General features: G+C 43.4%; 1 protein-coding gene across 12 annotated transcripts in view; it reads right to left on the bottom strand.

Annotated features, from left to right (window-relative positions):
• Nucleotides 1–436: 436 nt before the first annotated feature.
• The window catches only part of LOC144500442 (uncharacterized), a 256,651-nt gene continuing 239,090 nt past the window's right edge, over nt 437–17,997 (bottom strand). For all 12 annotated transcript variants that reach the window (XR_013498975.1, XM_078223362.1, XM_078223364.1 and 9 more), the window contains 4 exons: nt 10,041–10,201; nt 4,034–4,140; nt 2,174–2,294; nt 437–1,009 (listed from right to left, as the gene is read on the bottom strand). Coding sequence is in view for 11 of the 12 variants with exons in the window: in XM_078223362.1 (XP_078079488.1) it covers nt 944–1,009; nt 2,174–2,294; nt 4,034–4,140; nt 10,041–10,201 (455 nt within the window). In the remaining variant the exon portion in view is untranslated. The remainder of the gene's footprint in view (nt 1,010–2,173; nt 2,295–4,033; nt 4,141–10,040; nt 10,202–17,997) is intronic.

The raw sequence follows: 17,997 nt of genomic DNA, 5'->3' as shown, positions 1-17,997 counted from the left end.
TCCATCTATCCGTGATTTGAACATATTCAACGAGGTAGCCTCCACCACTTCAGTGGGCAGAGAATTCCAGAGATTCACCACCCTCAGAGAAGAAGTTCCTCCTCAACTCTGTCCTAAACTGACCCCCCTTTATTTTGAGGCTGTGCCGTCTAGTTCGAGCTTCCTTTCTAAGTGGAAAGAATCTCTCCACCTCTACCCTATCTAGCCCCTTCATTATCCTAGAGGTCTCTATAAGATCGTGTGTTGCTACGATGGTGTTGTGCCAAAGGATTCACTACCTATGAGATGGGAGTAGGTGGAAGAGAGAACAGAACCAATGTCAGCATGAACAACTATCATAGTTTTTGAGCATCCCTACTCAAACACAACAAAAAAAACTCTCAAGTCTGAAAAGTTGCAGCAATCTCAACCACCGATTTAAAAAAAAACACAGCAATTGTGATTTTAAACTAAATTTTATTTACAATAGAGAACTTCATTGACACACATGCATTTTTACAAATCCATAATGCAGATCAAGTCTAGACTCTTAAGGCTTCACTGAAAATTGGCAAGACTTCTCTTGCACTAATGTAATGTACAGTAAATTGAAACTTTGAAGACACAATACATGGGGACCCATAAAAAGAAATAAACAAAAAAAAAATCAATCTCAATATCTAATGCAGCTCATCTAATCATTAAAGAACCAATCTCCCTGATACAGGAACTCATGTCACTCGTTGTGTGCCATACTACAATACAGCAGACAGTAAAAGGAAAACTTCCACGGGCCATTTGAATGCTACGCACATTAAACAGACCCCAGTGGAAAGCAGAATAGTGCATTGAAAATGTGGTAAAATCCTCCAATGTCCACACAGGTCAGCCAATATTACTGCACCACTGGCTTTATTGCACTCAGAATTTTTTTTCCCCCTATTAAAAAAAAAATTAGGCAACATTAACTCTTCCCCATTTTGGCAATCAGTTCATCACAGATTTTTGTCAGTTCTTCTACTTCCTTGTTCTGAAAATAAATGAGAAATATGTTGAATGTACACATTTTTAGCGCTACTTTTAAATTACCACCCTGAAGACACATGCAAGCACAACAAAACAATCAGATCTCTTGGCAGCTATTCTCAAAAAATCTATGTCGTTTTCATTGCAGAGAGAGATAAAAAGAACAGGTCAAAAGTTCTCTGCATTTGAGCACCCACAAATAGGAATCCCGCAGCTCTTGGCACCACGTTATATCTGCTCCATGGTCACTGCTTGAAATGGAGATTTAGAAGCTTCTGCGAACAAGTTGGGTTTGACAAGACTCCAAACAAAACAAAATGGGGAGTCCTTGTAAATATATCCCTAATAAGCAGGAAGATTGAAGAGATTGGCCATGATAAATGGACCCTTAGTGTCAGAGGGACTAGCAGGATAAATACGTGGGATTACAGGATAGGGCCTGGGTGGGATTGTCATCCTTCTGCTCTGTAGGAATTCTATGTATCTGGAGAGATACAGACCAGTTTGCAGTCAGAAATTTCTGACTAGGGTTTCTGACTGTTCTGCGTTAGCCATATTTTAGCAGAGAATTGTACCCCAGATGGTACTGCAGTAGGCTCCTGACTACCTGTGGGCCACCCCACATGAGGGGTGGGATTTTATGGCTATTCCTGCCAATGGAATCTTCTGATCCTGCCGATGGCAATCCCTGGTTCCCCGGCAGCAGAGGTTTTTGCAATGAAAATGCAGTTTTATTTTTAAAAAAAGGACCAATGCTGAAATTTCCTTTCACATGCAACTTTGTAAGGTTATGTCATTGATGCCAGGAATGTGGGAAGAAGTGGGGCTGAAAACTGATGATGGGTGGGCTGATAGCCAGGGTACCTAAAGATAAATCAGCTCACCATATTCACTTTTAATTAACATTCACAGATCCCTTTGCGCTGTATAATATTAACGATAGATTTCAGTAAAAACCAGGAATAGAAATATAACGTGGCAATGCAAATGCGGCTGTCGATATCTCAGAAGATAAGTGTAGCAACCAACTGGGATCCAGCTAGATTTGAACATCTTAAAGCTCTGACAGCAGCAGAAATTACATTTCAAACTACCGTTCAAAGATTCTGAAAGTATCTGATTTTTCTGACGTTGAAAAGATACTTGCTCCTGACACAGAATTAATTACCTTCTGTTCTAAGGTTCTCTCCAGTGACTCGACTTTCATCTGTTCTTTCCGCAAGCTGGCCTGAAAGGCCGCCTGCTCCGATTTGGACTTGGCTCGTACTTGGGCAATCTCGGAATTAGCCCTGAAATTCAAATGGTTTTTCATTGAATGCGAGTGTCAATATTTTAAAAACATCACATGCTAACTCCAAGTCATTTCTATATAGACAATGTGTAACACTTGTAGAGAAAACTCAAAAAATCGAAAGGTTTAAGTGAGGATTGTTGATAGTAAAAAAAGGTGTTGATCTTCTCCAGTGTTTGATGGAAGTTAATTCAAACTTATGCAGCAAGAAATATTAATTTGTTGCACCATAATTTGTGAAAGATAAAACATTGAAGATTTGCTGTGGGCTGCTAGGCTACAACTTGCACTTCATCATTTATATACACTGTGGTATTACTGCTGTTAAGATATCTTGAATACAAGAGATTTAACTGTAGAATCATAATTAATCTTAATGTAAAGATTGGGTGGGGGGGGGAGGATTTTGCGTCTATGTATTCCGTGTACGCAAATGGTGACATGGGTACACACAAAATCCCACGAGAATTGGGAAACAAAATTCTCGTCAGCGTGATTTCATTTCTCGATTTTCCCGCCCCTTGCCGGTGACGTAACGAGGTCCCGGTCCTGAAAGGGTGGGAAGCTAATTTCAATAAATTAACATATTAATATAATGCTTCGCAGACACATGATCCCATCCTCACTAAACATCGCATCGATGAGGTTCACAACAGCTAGTTAAGAACAGGAATCGGTCAAAAGGGAACCTGCCAGAAATGCCAAGGTATGTTTAATGTCCAGGGGGAGAGGGACATGCTCTGACGCAGCCCCCTGGCATAGATTGGCACTGCCCCAGCAGTAAGCGCCAAATAATCTGGTCTGAAAACTCAGTTCTCCAAAGACGTGCGGGTTAGGTTGATTGGCCATGATAAATTGACTGTTGGTGTCAGGGGAATTAGCAGGATAAATACGTGGTGTTACGGGATAGGGCCTGGGTGGGATTGTTGTCGGTGCAGGCTCAATGGGCCAAATGGCCTCCTTCTGCTCTGTACCGATTCTATGATTCTATGTATTTGGAGAGATATAGACCAGTTTTCAGTCAGAAACTGACACTCTAATAAATTTTGGTAAAATTCCGCTCAATACTTATCACACTTGTTTCCAATGTTACACAGATGAGGGGAAAAATCAAAATGAAATTCAAAAATGTAAATTCCTCACAATGTCAGACTATATGTACATCATTGCTGGCACCCAACTTCTTGGAGGGCCGAAGGGCCTGTTTCCTGTGCTGTACTGTTCTTAATCTTCACCTCTAGCATGTACATTTTCAGCTATTTACACCTATTGCACAAAAGGTGGTTCAATTGTGTTTATTGATGCCAAGATGGTTATGTATTCTCTACTAGTTTCAACTGTTATAAAGTACCCCCACTACAGTACAAAATAAAACAGAAAGAGAATTTTGTCAGAGAATTCTGACACTCCCTAACCTGCTTTCAGGAGGCCGCCTCAATTCATTGGCCGGACTTTGGCCCTAACAGGGCACCTACCTGGAAATTCCAGATGGTTTTTGGCAAGTGTCCTCAATGGCAATTTAGTTTGCCGAATTCACTCCCCGCTGCAGCAACCTCAATAATAAGTGATTGGAGACGGGACCAAGGCAGAAGACCAACATGCTGACCAATAATGGGAAATTGCAGACTTGCCCACCTCTGGTCCCACCTCTAACCCATTAACCCTGTTTCTCTCCCCACACATATTGCCTGACCTGCGTATTCCCAGCATTTTAATTTTAGAAGAAAGAGCACTTACTTGTCAAGCTTCTCCTCCGCATGGATTTTCAGAGCGTGGTACCGCTGTTCTTCTTTCTTTACTCGGGCTAGGTACTCTTGGGCACATTTCTTCAACACTTCCTCATTCTGCCAAAAAATGAAGTAATTGCCTTGAAGATGAGAACAGATACAAGGAAACACGCTTCCTAAAGATAGCCTTTTAGGCAAACCTTGAAAATTAACTCTTTCAGTACCACTCTGGATATTGGTTATGAATGTTGCTCTGAGTGAGCTGCTCAGAGGAAATATATACTTCAGTCAGAAATCACGGGCAATATCATTAGCCTGCAGGAAAGCAAAACATATTGACTTTGGTATCAGATCTGGTAGTTTGTAACCTCCAAAGTAATGATTTCATAAATACAAACTTGGGCATTCACAGTGGTCTGGATTTTGCCTACAGCAGCAAACGAGTGCCATTTGTCACCCATTACCCTAACAGCTGCCCACAGAATTTCTGCTGACTCTTCCAGTATAATGTAGTTATTAGACGGACAAAACAGCATGGCACCCTCCACAGGGGAAGCTACAGCATGTCCTTTCTACTGATCAGATTAAATAATCTTTACAGAGACACACAGGGTGAGATTTTAACCCATTCAACAGCCAGCCACTTGCACAGAGCTAAAATCAGTCCTGCAGAGTTGAACCTAGAAAGCATTAGAATATTTAATCCAAAGTCAAATCATGTACAGAAAGCAAAATAAAGAGAGGGAAAGATAATTGCTTCCATTCTAATGCAAGAAGCCTGTCTGGTAAGGCAGAACGTTAATCAGTAATGGGAATATGTTATTGTTGCAATCACTGAAACATGGTTGAAAGAAGGGCAGGAGAGGCAACTCAACATTCCAGGGTATAGAAGTTTTGGGCGTGACGGAGGGCTGGGGGACGTGAACAGAGGAGGGAACATTGCATTATTGGTAAAAGAGACCATCACTGCAGTAATGAGGGAGGCTGTCTTAGAAGGCTCTTCAAATGAGGCCATAGGGATGGAGCTTAGAAATACAAAAGGGACATTTTGCTGGATTTATACTATGGGCCTCCCAACAGTCAGAGGGGGATAGTGGAGCAGATATGCAGGCAAATCACAAAGAGGTGCGAGAAAAATAGGGTTATGGTGGGAGGGGATTTCAACTTTGCCAACATTACCTGGAATCGCCTTACTGTGAAAAGATTAGAAGGGGTGGAATTTTTAAAGGGCATCCAGGAGAGCTTTTTGTGCCAGTAGGTAGACAGTCCTACTAGGGATGGTGCAGTGCTAGACCGAATCCTAGGGAGTGAAGCCAGGCAATTGGTCAAAGTGTCATTGGGCGAGCATTTTGGGGAAAGTGACCATAACTCTGTAGGTTTCAAAGTCATTATGGAAAGGGATAAGGATAGTCCAGAAATCATTAGACAGGAACTGGCAAATGTAGACTGGGAGCAGCTTAAAATGCCAAGACATAGTAAGTTATGGTTCAAGTGCTGGTAAGTGGGATTTGTATAGATTGGTACTTGATGGTCAGCATAGACTTGGTGGGCCGATGCGCCCGTTTCTGTGCTGTACGATTCTATTGGGGGAATTGTCTGGCCTCCATGCCACATGTTTCTCGACAGTGGGAGGTGGTGCAATGTTCGCTAACGGCAGGATTCTCTGGTCCTGCTACTGTCAATGGGATCTCCCATTGATGTTACCCCACGCCATCGTGAAGCCCACGGGAGGGGGTGCACTGCCAGTGGGACCAGAGAATCCCGCCAGTGTGAACAGCCAGAGAATGCCCCCTTAGACTCTAAAAACAGTGTGGAGAAAGAGAGAGATAAGCTAAACAGACTTAAAAAAAATAATTGTGTAATATCACCAACCATAATTATATTCTGATAGCGTGAGACTTCACACCTCTAAAAGTAAAGTTTCAGTGCCAAAGAGGGTGTTTGGCACGAACTAGCTCACTATTAAAAAAAACCCTATTCTAGTGGATAACTAGTATGTAAAGATTATAACTGTATAGCCTCCATGTGTTTGAATGCTGAGTCTCTCAAATTGCATTGCAATCTTTTGGGAGAGCAGAGCCAATCAGACAGCAGTTTTCTGATTTCTGAGTTTAAAAAATGCATGGGCAGACATTGAAAATTGTTATCTGATTTAGTCCTCTAAAAGGATGTTACTAAGTCCCACTGCAAATGCCATATCAATTATATTGCTAAGGTGAAGAGAAACAGGCCATGGGCATTCACTGTCTTTGAGCACATACAAATAGGGGATAGCTGGGACACTGGGATGGTGTGGGAGAAGAGCTATGAGGCTGAGCCAGTCAGTAAACTCCGAGAAGAGAGGAGGAGAGAGAGAGAGGAGAGAGAGAGAGAGAGGAGAGAGAGGAGAGAGAGAGAGAGAGAGAGAGAGGAGAGAGCGAGAGAGGAGAGAGCGAGAGAGGAGAGAGCAAGAGAGGAGAGAGGAGAGAGAGGAGCCTCAGGACTTGTCCTATCTCACAGTATTTTGACCTGCATTACTGTTGACTTTGTTTTCAACTCCATTGAATTGAGAAATCGGTTTTTACTCTCATGACTAATTCAGAGGAGCAGGTTTCTACTTCCCTTTTTCTTCTTATTTTATTGTTAATTTTTATTTGAAGGTTCAAGGCTCCAATAGTTTCCATCAGCAAGGCTTCTAGCTACACCTGGGACCTAGAGTCTGGTGCCACCCATCAGCAATGGAGGGAGAGATGGGGGTCAGGAGGTGTTTGGGAAGGGTGAGGGGATAACAGACTCCTGCCTGAAGAAGCACCATCATACATCTTCAGCAACCACAAGCAGGGAGGAAGAACAAACAAAACCATTTGCTTAAGCCTAGTTTTTAGTTTGGATCATATTAGCACCCACACCATTGTGGTGCTCAGGAAGTGCTGCAGTATCGGAGGTGCCATCTTTTGGTTGAAATGTTAAATCAAAGCAAAGTCTGCCCTCCTTGGTGGGCGTAAAAGATTCTATGGCAGTGCTTTGAAGTGGAGATGCCGGCGTTGGACTGGGGTAAACACAGTAAACACTGGGGTAAACACAGTTGGACTTTAACCTGGTGTTGTGAGACTTGGTAAGAGTTTTAACAACACCAGGTTAACGTCCAACAGGTTTAATTGGTAACAAATGCCATTAGCTTTTGGAGCGCTGTTCCTTCGTCAGATGGAGTGGATATCTGCTCTCAAATAAGGCACACAGAGACACAAAATCAAGTTACAGAATACTGATTAGAATGTGAATCTTTACAGCTAATCAAGTCTTAAAGATACAGACAATGTGAGTGGAGAGAGCATTACGCACAGGTTAAAGAAATGTGTATTGTCTCCAGACAGGACAGCCAGTGAAATTCTGCAAGTCCAGACAAGCTGTGGGGGTTACCGATAGTGTGACATGAACCCAAGATCCTGGTTTAGGCGATCCTCATGTGTGCGGAACTTGGTTATCAGTTTCTGCTCAGTGACTCTGCGCTGTCGTGTGTCGTGAAGGCCGCCTTGGAGAACGCTTACCCGAAGATCAGAGGCCAAATGCCCGTGACCGCTGAAGTGCTCCCCCACAGGAACAGTCTTGCCTGGTGATTGTCGACTGGTGTTCATTCATCCGTTGTTGTAGTGTCTGCATGGTTTCCCCAATGTACCATGCCTCAGGACATCCTTTCCTGCAGCGTATCAGGTAGACAATGTTGGCCGAGTTGCAAGAGTAAGTATCGTGTACCTGTTCGATGGTGTTCTCACATGAGATGATGGCATCCGTGTCGATGATCCGGCACGTCTTGCAGAGGTTGCTGTGGCAGGGTTGTGTGGTGTCGTGGTCACTGTTCTCCTGAAGGTTGGGTAGTTTGCTGCGGACAATGGTCTGTTTGAGGTTGTGCGGTCGTTTGAAGGCAAGAAGTGGGGGTGTGGGGATGGCCTTGGCGAGATGTTCGTCTTCATCAATGACATGTTGAAAGCTCCGGAGGAGATGCCATTGCTTCTCCGCTCCAGGGAAGTACTGGACGACGAAGGGTGCTCTGTCCACCATGTCCCGTGTTTGTCTTCTGAGGAGGTCGGTGCGGTTTTTTGCTGTGGCGCGTCGGAACTGTCGATTGATGAGTCGAGCGCCATATCCTGTTCTTATGAGGGCATCATAAGAATGCCCTCATAAGAACAGGATATGGCGCTCGACTCATCGATCGACAGTTCCGACGTGCCACAGCACAAAACCGCACCGACCACCTCAGAAGACAAACACGGGACACGGTGGACAGAGCACCCTTCGTCGTCCAGTACTTCCCTGGAGCGGAGAAGCTACGACATCTCCTCCGGAGCTTTCAACATGTCATTGATGAAGATGAACATCTCGCCAAGGCCATCCCCACACCCCCACTTTTTGCCTTCAAACAACCGCACAACCTCAAACAGACCATTGTCCGCAGCAAACTAACCAACCTTCAGGAGAACAGTGATCACGACACCACACAGCCCTGCCACAGCAACCTCTGCAAGACGTGCCGGATCATCGACACGGATGCCATCATCTCACGTGAGAACACTATCTACCAGGTACACGGTACCTACTCTTGCAACTCGGCCAACGTTGTCTACCAGATACGCTGCAGGAAAGGATGTCCCGAGGCATGGTACATTGGGGAAACCATGCAAACGCTACCACAACGGATGAATGAACACCGCTCAACAATCACCAGGCAAGACTGTTCTCTTCCTGTGGGGGAGCACTTCAGCGGTCACGGGCATTCGGCCTCTGATCTTCGGGTAAGCGTTCTCCAAGGCGGCCTTCATGACACACGACAGCGCAGAGTCGCTGAGCAGAAACTGATAGCCAAGTTCCGCACACATGAGGACTGCCTAAACCGGGATCTTGGGTTCATGTCACACTATCGGTAACCCCCACAGCTTGCCTCCTGGACTTGCAGAATTTCACTGGCTGTCCTGTCTGGAGACAATACACATTTCTTTAACCTGTGCCTAATACTCTCTCCACTCACATTGTTTGTATCTTTAAGACTTGATTAGCTGTAAAGATTCACATTCTAATCAGTATTCTGTAACTTGATTTTGTGTCTCTGTGTGCCTTATTTGTGAGCAGATATCCACTCCATCTGACGAAGGAACAGCGCTCCGAAAGCTAATGGCATTTGCTAACAAAAAAACCTGTTGGACTTTAACCTAGTGTTGTCAAAACTCTTACTGTGTTTACCCCAGTCCAACGCTGGCATCTCCACACGTTGTGAGACTTCTTACAGTGCTTTGAAGAACAGGGGAGTTATCCTGAATGTCCAAGCCAGTATTTATCTCTCCTCCATCAACATCACTAAAGAAGTAGATTATCTAATTACAACACATTGCTGTTGTGGAACCTTGCTACGTGCAAATTGCTGCCTTGTTTCCTACATTCTAATAGTAACTACACTTCAAAAGTACTTCATACACTGCAAAGTGCTTTGGACATCTCTCCTCAATAATGGTAAACACTGATAGCCACACTATTATCCTTACCACAGACTCTGGGCAACTGATATCATATTGTGGGAATTAAATAAATTGTGTTTAAAGTGATTTCATGTGAAATCTACAAGCTAAGAAGTTTTTCTCTAGGTATCTGCAGTGTATATTGTCTTCTATACTAGCAAGATTTTCGCTAAAGTGCAGAAGCCTTCAATATGACAAACAAATCTTACATTTTTCTTTTAAGATACAAGATACTAAGTTTGCTGTACTGTGTTACTGTCAATAATCAAGTGTGTGGCTATGGCTAGCATCAGATGCTGCAGTTGCAGCAGCAATCCAAATCACAGGCGTTAGCCTAAAGATTAAATGCCACTAGTTTTGTGTGCAACTGGAAAAGTGCAGTGGGAAGACAGAGAAATGAAAAGTTCCATCTTATAGTTTTTTTTTCAAATACCCTGTTGCAGGAACAATTGCCACCTTGATGCTTAGCGTGAGATAAAAAAAATTTTTCTTGGAACTGGATGGGAAAAATCCATTCTTAAATTAACCTACCTTTCGGAACCCCTCCAACACCTCCTTCATCTTCTCGTATCTCCTGAAGAGGTCTGCTAAAGATTTCTCTACAGAATTCAGATCAGACAACGCCTGATCCTTTTCCATTATTAGCTGTTGTACTGTGTGATGGGACATGGACTTTTCCCTGTGATCATCCTCTGTGGAGAAGAAAATCCAGGTTACAAGTTATGCTAATTCTGAAGTCCATCTCCATACATTTTTGGTAACAGAACAGTGAGTGACAAATATGCAGCAATCTGTTTATCCCTTGTTCCAAAAGACATTAATCTTACAATTCCAAAGCATGAAACTGGAATGTTGGACATTATAGACAAAAATATAAATGTTCCTCTTTGCATTATTTCCAAAACATATTCTTTAGGTGCTGAATCCTCTAATTGTATGCCATGTAAGTCAAAATTACATTATTTAATCTGGTAATCACCAGGTGATTGAAATAGGAGATACAAGTGCATTAAATCACAAGGAAAGAAGGAAGATGCTGAAAACGTAATGTCAACTAAACCACAGAAAGCAAATGGACAGGGAATTACACAGTAGACAGACAAATCATACATCATCTTCAGCATGAGGAGACTAAATTATGAAGCCTACTTGTGACACTAATAAATAAACTTGAAACTTAAGTCAACAACTCTTTTCAAGAAAGATCTGGTCAAAAATTGGTTTGCGCTATATTTTGGGCTCGGAATCATCATTTGCAAACTTTCCATCCCTGTTAAGGTGGAGGTAGCCAGTGTGTAAATTCACTCATGTAAGGTTTAGCGCCACCCATACTGCTAGCTACCTCAGTGCTCAGAAGGGAAGCAAGAAGCATCATGTGATAATAGCTTGTGTTCTTAAAGGCAGCCTGGCCCTCTTCAAGAGAAGCTGCACTGCATTTCAGAGGCCCTCAAGGATGGGCCTCGTAAGGGATTGGGAGGAGGTAGACAGCGAGGTTAATTCTGAATGTTTGCTCATGAGGAGCTGGCAACAGTGGCACAAAAAAAATCTAATAATCTTACTCAGATGACCGAGGTCTTCACAACATCTTCATCCTTTATTCTTCCATGGGATGCGGGCATCGCTGGCAAGGCCAGCATTTGTTGCCCATTCCTTAAACTGAATGGCTTGCTAGACCATTTCAGAGGACGGTTAACCACATTGCTGTGAGTCTAGTCTCATGTAGGACAGAGCAGGTAAGGATGGCAATTTCCTTCCCAAAAGGACATTAGTGAGGCAAATGCATTTGTACAACAATCAATGATAGTTTCATGCTAACCACCACTGAGTCAGGCTTTATATTCTAGATTTAGAAATTGAATTTAGATTCCATCAGCAGCCATGATGGGGTTTGAACCCATGCCCCCAGTGCATTAGCCCAAACCTCTGGATTATCAGTTCATTGCATCACCACTACTCTGCCCCCTATCCTCTGCAATATCAACCTCTCAGGTTGCTCAATACACCATACCACCACCACTCATCTAACATAGAAATACTCCACTATATCACATCTACCAATGAACAAAGAAGAACAAAGAAAATTACAGCACAGGAACAGGCCCTTCGGCCCTCCAAGCCTGTACCGACCATGCTGCCCAACTTAATTAAAACCCCCTACCCTTCCGGGGACCATATCCCTCCATTCCCATCCGATTCATGTACTTGTCAAGACGCCCCTTAAAAGTCACTACCGTATCTGCTTCCACTACCTCCCCCGGCAACGAGTTCCAGGCACCCACTACTCTGTGTAAAAAATCTGCCTCGTACATCTCCTTTAAACCTTGCCCCTCGCACCTTAAACCTATGCTCCCGAGTAATTGACTCTTCCACCCTGGGAAAAAGCTTCTGACTATTCACTCTGTCCCTGTCTCTCATAATCTTGTAGACTTCCATCAGGTCTCCCCTCAACCTCCGTCGCTCCAGTGAGAACAAACCAAGTTCCTCCAACCTCTCTTCATAGCTAATGCCCTCCATACCAGGCAACATCCTGGTAAATCTTTTCTGTACCCTCTCCAAAGCTTCCACATCCTTCTGGTAGTGGCAACCAGAATTGAACACTATATTCCAAGTGCAGCCTAACTAAGGTTCTATAAAGCTGCAACATGACTTGCCAATTTTTAAACTCAATGCCCCAGCCGATGAAGGCAAGCATGCTGTATGCCTTCTTGACTACCTTCTCCACCTGCATTGCCACTTTCAGTGACCTGTGTACCTGTACACCCAGATCCCTCTGCCTATCAATACTCTTAAGAGTTCTGCCATTTACTGTATTTACTGCCAGCCTCACACCCATTTCTTGCTGCCAACATATATCTCCAGCTATTCAGCTGTAGCAGGCCACTCTCTGAAACACACTGTTACACAATCACTAACATTCTCTCCTCTCTCTTGCAGGACAAGCTGGCACACAACAGAAGAGAACCATGGAACTGATGGGAGATGAGGGCTCCTGCATCTCCTAAACCCAAAAGAGGAGATGGCCCTTAGCATGATGGGGTCAGCCGAATTGGAGCTCATGACATCTGGTTTTGCTGACAATGTTAAAGATGATGTTATTTCCTGCCTTATGCCCCTTGTTAATTCCCAGCTCATCCTCATCTGACACAATGAACAAGCTGCTGATCATGTAACCATGGTCCCCTTCTTTTTCACCTCAATCCTCTTCCCACATACCCACCTTCCCCTTCTGATGTTTTGCTTTCAGACACCAGGGAAGAGCCACCTGCTCAACCAGAGGAACCCAGGAGGAGGAAGAGAAGGAGCAACAGCACAGCACTGAAGAGGAGGCTGATACCCACTGCCACCAGCCCTGGCATTGCATGTACTTTAGATGGTGGCATAAATTTGGGACCAGCACATAGTGAATAAGTTGGCATGAATGGACTGCAGCCACATCAGGAGGAAAGGTGCATGTGCCAGTTCTCCTCTGCTGCACAGGACTCTGATCAGGACCTTGATGCAGCAGCATACAGGAGAATGTTAATGAGGACACAAACTGAAACACTGGGTAAATTGGCTGTCCTGACAGAAAGTGCTCTGTCGCTCTCATGGCAACAGCAGAGGACACCACGTAGAGTTTAGTCTCTCTGCACCCTCTGCTTCAACTTCGTGTTACCCTGCAGAGCCAGAGGTACTGCAACCATAGCCCCATTACAGCGTTAATGTGGACACATCAGCCAGTCCCTTTCACTACTTTAAGGATGCAGCAACACTCCATGTTAAGACCAGGAATTCACCACAATCCCTCCAAACCACACTCACACTTTCAGAAACTTTGCAATAGTAAACGTTGATCAAAGTCACCTTATCTACAATTTTGTTGCAGGGCCCTTTAAGTGACACTAGTGCAGGACCCTTCTTGTAGTTGAATGCTTGTTCTTTGCCGAGTGACATGCAAGTTCTTTGAACGGACCTGCGAATGAGAGCTGGTCAGACCACATCAGAAGTGGCTGAAAGCTCAGTATGCACTAGGAAAAGGGCACTCGGATTCTATTGAGTTACCTCCAGCAGCACTATTGATCCAAATTTGGCATCTATCACTCCTAACTGACAAGACAACAAGCAGTTTTCAATCACATACACAATTGCCTCTTGATCTATACTATATTTGTGCAGAAGACTGACAGCAAAGTGGGTATCCTAAATACACCTTGTTCTAACTTGCGTACTTCAAAACCAAACTCTTCCCAGAGACAGAATGTGTAAAACCTGTTCATCCGGTTGCAGAGAAAAGCCTCTGCTCCTGAAAATAGCACAACCCAAAGGCATACAGCCCAGTGATGAACTTGACATGGGAACATAGGGCATATAGGAACGTAGGATTTAGGAGAAGGAGTAGGCCATTGGGGAGCAGGCCATAATGCATGACAGAGACCGTCCTCTGCAAAAGAAAGATATGGTTGGGTCAAGTGCCCTTGACAAGACAACAGCAGCAACATCACACCACTTTGCTAGTATTTATTACGACCAACATCAAAAACTGGGACTGAAGTTGCACCTCCACATTTCAATATCAAATAAAGGCTTCATAAAACAGCAGGAAAAAAGCCTCACACAATGTTCATGCCCGTTTCTCCCAGACAATGACATTGCCTGTTTGTCTGTCCTTTCTGTAGAGAAGTGGAAATGCAGAGTTAATGTAAATATACTGAACTAGAATTTTTGGAACAGGAATTATAATCCTTTTACTATTGCGGCTAGGAGCCAAATCAACCATTTGGATGACTCTTGCTCTCCAGCGCAAAATTGGAAATTTGTAGCTCTCACTTAATTACTCTGTAGGTCAAAAGGGTTAAAGTAGAATCCCGCTGTTATGTTTCCCTTGGTACAGAAAGAGCTGGTGAAAATAAATTACTGAGCATCTTAAGTGACTTTTCCACCTTAACCCAGGCCAACTGCAGCATCTCCAGCTGAGATCAGCTCATTTAACACAGGTGGGATCAAATGCAGATCCTTCCTTGCCTGTATGGTTCAACAACTCAATGCCTTAACCAGTGGGCCCATTGGAGGAACTCAATATATTTAAAAGCAAATCCTGCCACTTGTACAAAAAACCTCTAATGGCTTTCCTGGCTCCAAAAGCATCATTTCAGTTAACCCTGCAGTAAAGCGACATTGCCACAAGCAAAGGAAGAAACAGAATGAATAAGAAGAACAAAGAACAAAGAACAGTACAGCACAGGAACAGGCCCTTCAGCCCTCCAAGTCTGCGCCAATCACATTGCCCTATCTAGACCAACCGCTTGTATCCCTCTATTCCCATCTGTTCATGTGTCTATTCAGATAAGTCTTAAATGTCGCTAACGTATCTGCCTTAACCACCTTAATTGGCAGTGCATCCAAGGCCCCCACCACCCTCTGTATAAGTAACTTCTCCCGCACATCTCCACTGAACGGTTCCTTCCTTACCTTGAACTTGTGCCCCCTTGTAATTTTCATTTCTACCCTGGGAAAAAGCTTCCAACTGTTCACCCCATCTATACCCCTTATAATTTTATGAGCTTCTATCAGGTCGCTCTTCAGCCTCTGTCTTTCCAGGGAGAACAATCCCAGTTTATTCGATCTCTCCTCATAGCTAATACCCTCCATACCAGGCAACATCCTGGTAAACCTTTTCTGCACTCTCTCCAAAGCCTCCACATTCTTCTAGTAGTATGGTGACCAGAATTGGACACAGTATTCCAAATGTGGCCTAACCAACGTTTTATATAACTAACATAATTTGCCATGTTGTATACTCGATGTCCCGTCCGATGAAGGTAAACATGCCATATGCTTTCTTCACTTTTAAGGATCTGTGGACCTGCACCCCAGATCTCTGCGTCTATGCTCCTGATGGTTCTGCCATTTATTTTATAGCTCCCACCTGAATTGATCTACCAAAATGCATCACCTTGCATTTGTCCAGATTAAATTTCATCCGTCACTTCTCTGCCCAATTTTCCAGCCTATCTATATCCTACTGTTCACATTGGATGAGACAGATCCTCCGCCACTTCTTTCCCGCTCACTGCCATCTAAAATAAAACTTGCAATTTAAATTAAGTGTCCTATCACAAAGCTGAACATTTTAAACAACAGAACTAGATTTCCGACATCATTGCTCAGTTTCCCTCCATAGATGCCTGAGCCCGAATCATTCCAGCACACTCTGTTTTTATTTCAGATTTTACTCTCATATTTCAGATTTCCAGTATCTGCAGTATTTTGATTTTGGAGCAGCTGGGTTTTTTAAAAGCTCTATTTGATTATGGGAAACCAGTGAATTGGCCAAGGGCACCTAATTTATCCAAATCTTTGCACTTGCAGCAATCACCAAGGTCAAAATTATGAAACGTCCATTCTTATCAAAGTTGCATGGAGCTGCGACATGTCCATAATCCATCGAATACACCAGTGAAAAAAACCATCACAGCACGCAGCATGAAGTCTCTTAACACAGCGTGAAGGCATCTGCTGGCTTCACAACAACAAATATTTCATTAACAGATTCTTAAATCAAATTTTCAAACCTGGGATATTATTTTTAGCATTTGCTAAAATGGAACTCCACTTCAGTATCAGTAATTTGTACATGATTTCACAAATTGTGTTCTAAGCACACACCTTTGTACGACCCACATAAACTAAAACATTTTAAATACATGCGGTTGTATGTAACCCCTCTGGCATCTAATCAATCTTCTCAATGGGTAGTCTGTCTACAGTTTCAGAGGTTATTTGGAAATATCACATGGACTGTGTTTTTTCCCCTTACCCTTTGGCTAAATTCCTTGTGAAGAAAATTTGTCGTACCAGGTCATGAAATTTAAATAAACAGCTGACAAACCATTTTATGCTCTTTTAGATTGACATGATTAGCACACAGCATTGTACATTAAAAATAAAATGGTTAGCGGGGGCACAGGCTGGCATTGCCAAGGTGCCAATGTCCATGGGGCATCCCCCACCGCACAACTCTCTGGAGGGCCCCAATTTCCCCCCACTTCACTCCAGCAGGGTCGGACCGCTAGCTCCCCAAAAGTGGGGAGCTACTGTAAACCCTGCTGGAGTGAAATACTCTGTCGGGGAGAGGGGATGCTAGCTGGCTCAGAGATTTCAGTCCCAGGCCCGCTAATTACATTGAAATTGTATTAAAATTACCATGTTACTGGCCTTTGCGCCTCCCCGCCAATTTCCAGTGCAGAGCAGACGCCGCTGGAAATCCGGCGCTGGGAGATGCTGGTGAACCCCGCAAATAGGCCAATGTGAGAATCTCCTAGCCCAGCGCAGCGGGATGGGAGAATCACGGCTTATATGTTTCAATCAAGTCACCTCTTACTCTCCTAAGTAGCTTCCAGCAGATACAAGCCTAACCTGCCCAACCTTTCCTCATAAGAAAACCCACTCTTTCCTGGTATTAGGTTCGTAAACTGAACTGCTTCTAATGCATTTGCATCTTTCCTTAAATAAGGAGACCAAAACCATACACAGTGATCCAGATGTGGTCTCACCAGTGTTCTGTACAACCGAAGCATTACCTCTCTACTTTTATATTCAATTCCCCTTACAATAATTGATAACATTCTATCAGCTCTTCTAATTACTTGCTGTACCTGCTTACTAGCCTTTTGTAATTCATGCGCTAAGACACCTTGATCCCTCTGTACCTCAGAGCTCTGCAATGCCCCACCATTTAGATAATATACTTCTTTTTTATTCTTCCTGCAAAAATGGACAATTTGGGATTTGCCCATATTATTCTCCACTTCCCAGCACTTGCTAAATCTATGTCACCTTGTTGCCTCCTTATGTTCACTTCACAACTTACTTTCCTACCTATCTTTGTATCATCAGCAAATTTAGCACCAATACCTTCAGTCCCTTTATCCAAGTCACTTAACAGATTAGGCAGTTAACTGAAGAAAGGGAATTAAGGAAACGGGAAAGGAAAAAATAGCAGAGGCTTCCAAGCAAATTTTCCACAAGAAAAGGATGTTTTTAAAAAACAGACATTAAGAAAGGAAGCTGTGCCTTGAATAGATAGGCAAACAGTTTCCTCTGCTTCAAACAAAAGAAAAGAATGGACCACTCAGTTAATAAACCTCGTTTTTCACTATTCATAGCTTGCTTGCAATCTGGACAGTAAATCTATACGGCAAAGCAAACAACCACCAACAATGTGACAAGTTCACCGTCCCCTCCCTTGACATTTATTTTCAAATATTATGCTTTGTTTCAGTCAACATCGTGCATTCAACAGAGGTTATATTGGTCAAACCCTGTTAATTGCTGCAAACAAAATGTTGCACAGGAAGTAAAAAAATTACCTCTTGCAAAAAGCAAACTGTACGACTATTGTTGTAATTCCCCTCCAATCGTGAGATGGAAGTGAGCAGAATTGGCAGAGGTCATTTGATTAAGTGTGTGGAACCCCAGCTGGATTTTGTTTAATATCTTGGGCTTTGAA

The sequence above is a fragment of the Mustelus asterias genome, chromosome 11, assembly GCF_964213995.1.
Source record: "Mustelus asterias chromosome 11, sMusAst1.hap1.1, whole genome shotgun sequence".
Taxonomy (NCBI): Eukaryota; Metazoa; Chordata; class Chondrichthyes; order Carcharhiniformes; family Triakidae; genus Mustelus; species Mustelus asterias.
The sequence above is the reverse complement of the archived record's forward strand: the minus strand, read 5'-3'. Positions and strand labels throughout refer to the sequence as shown.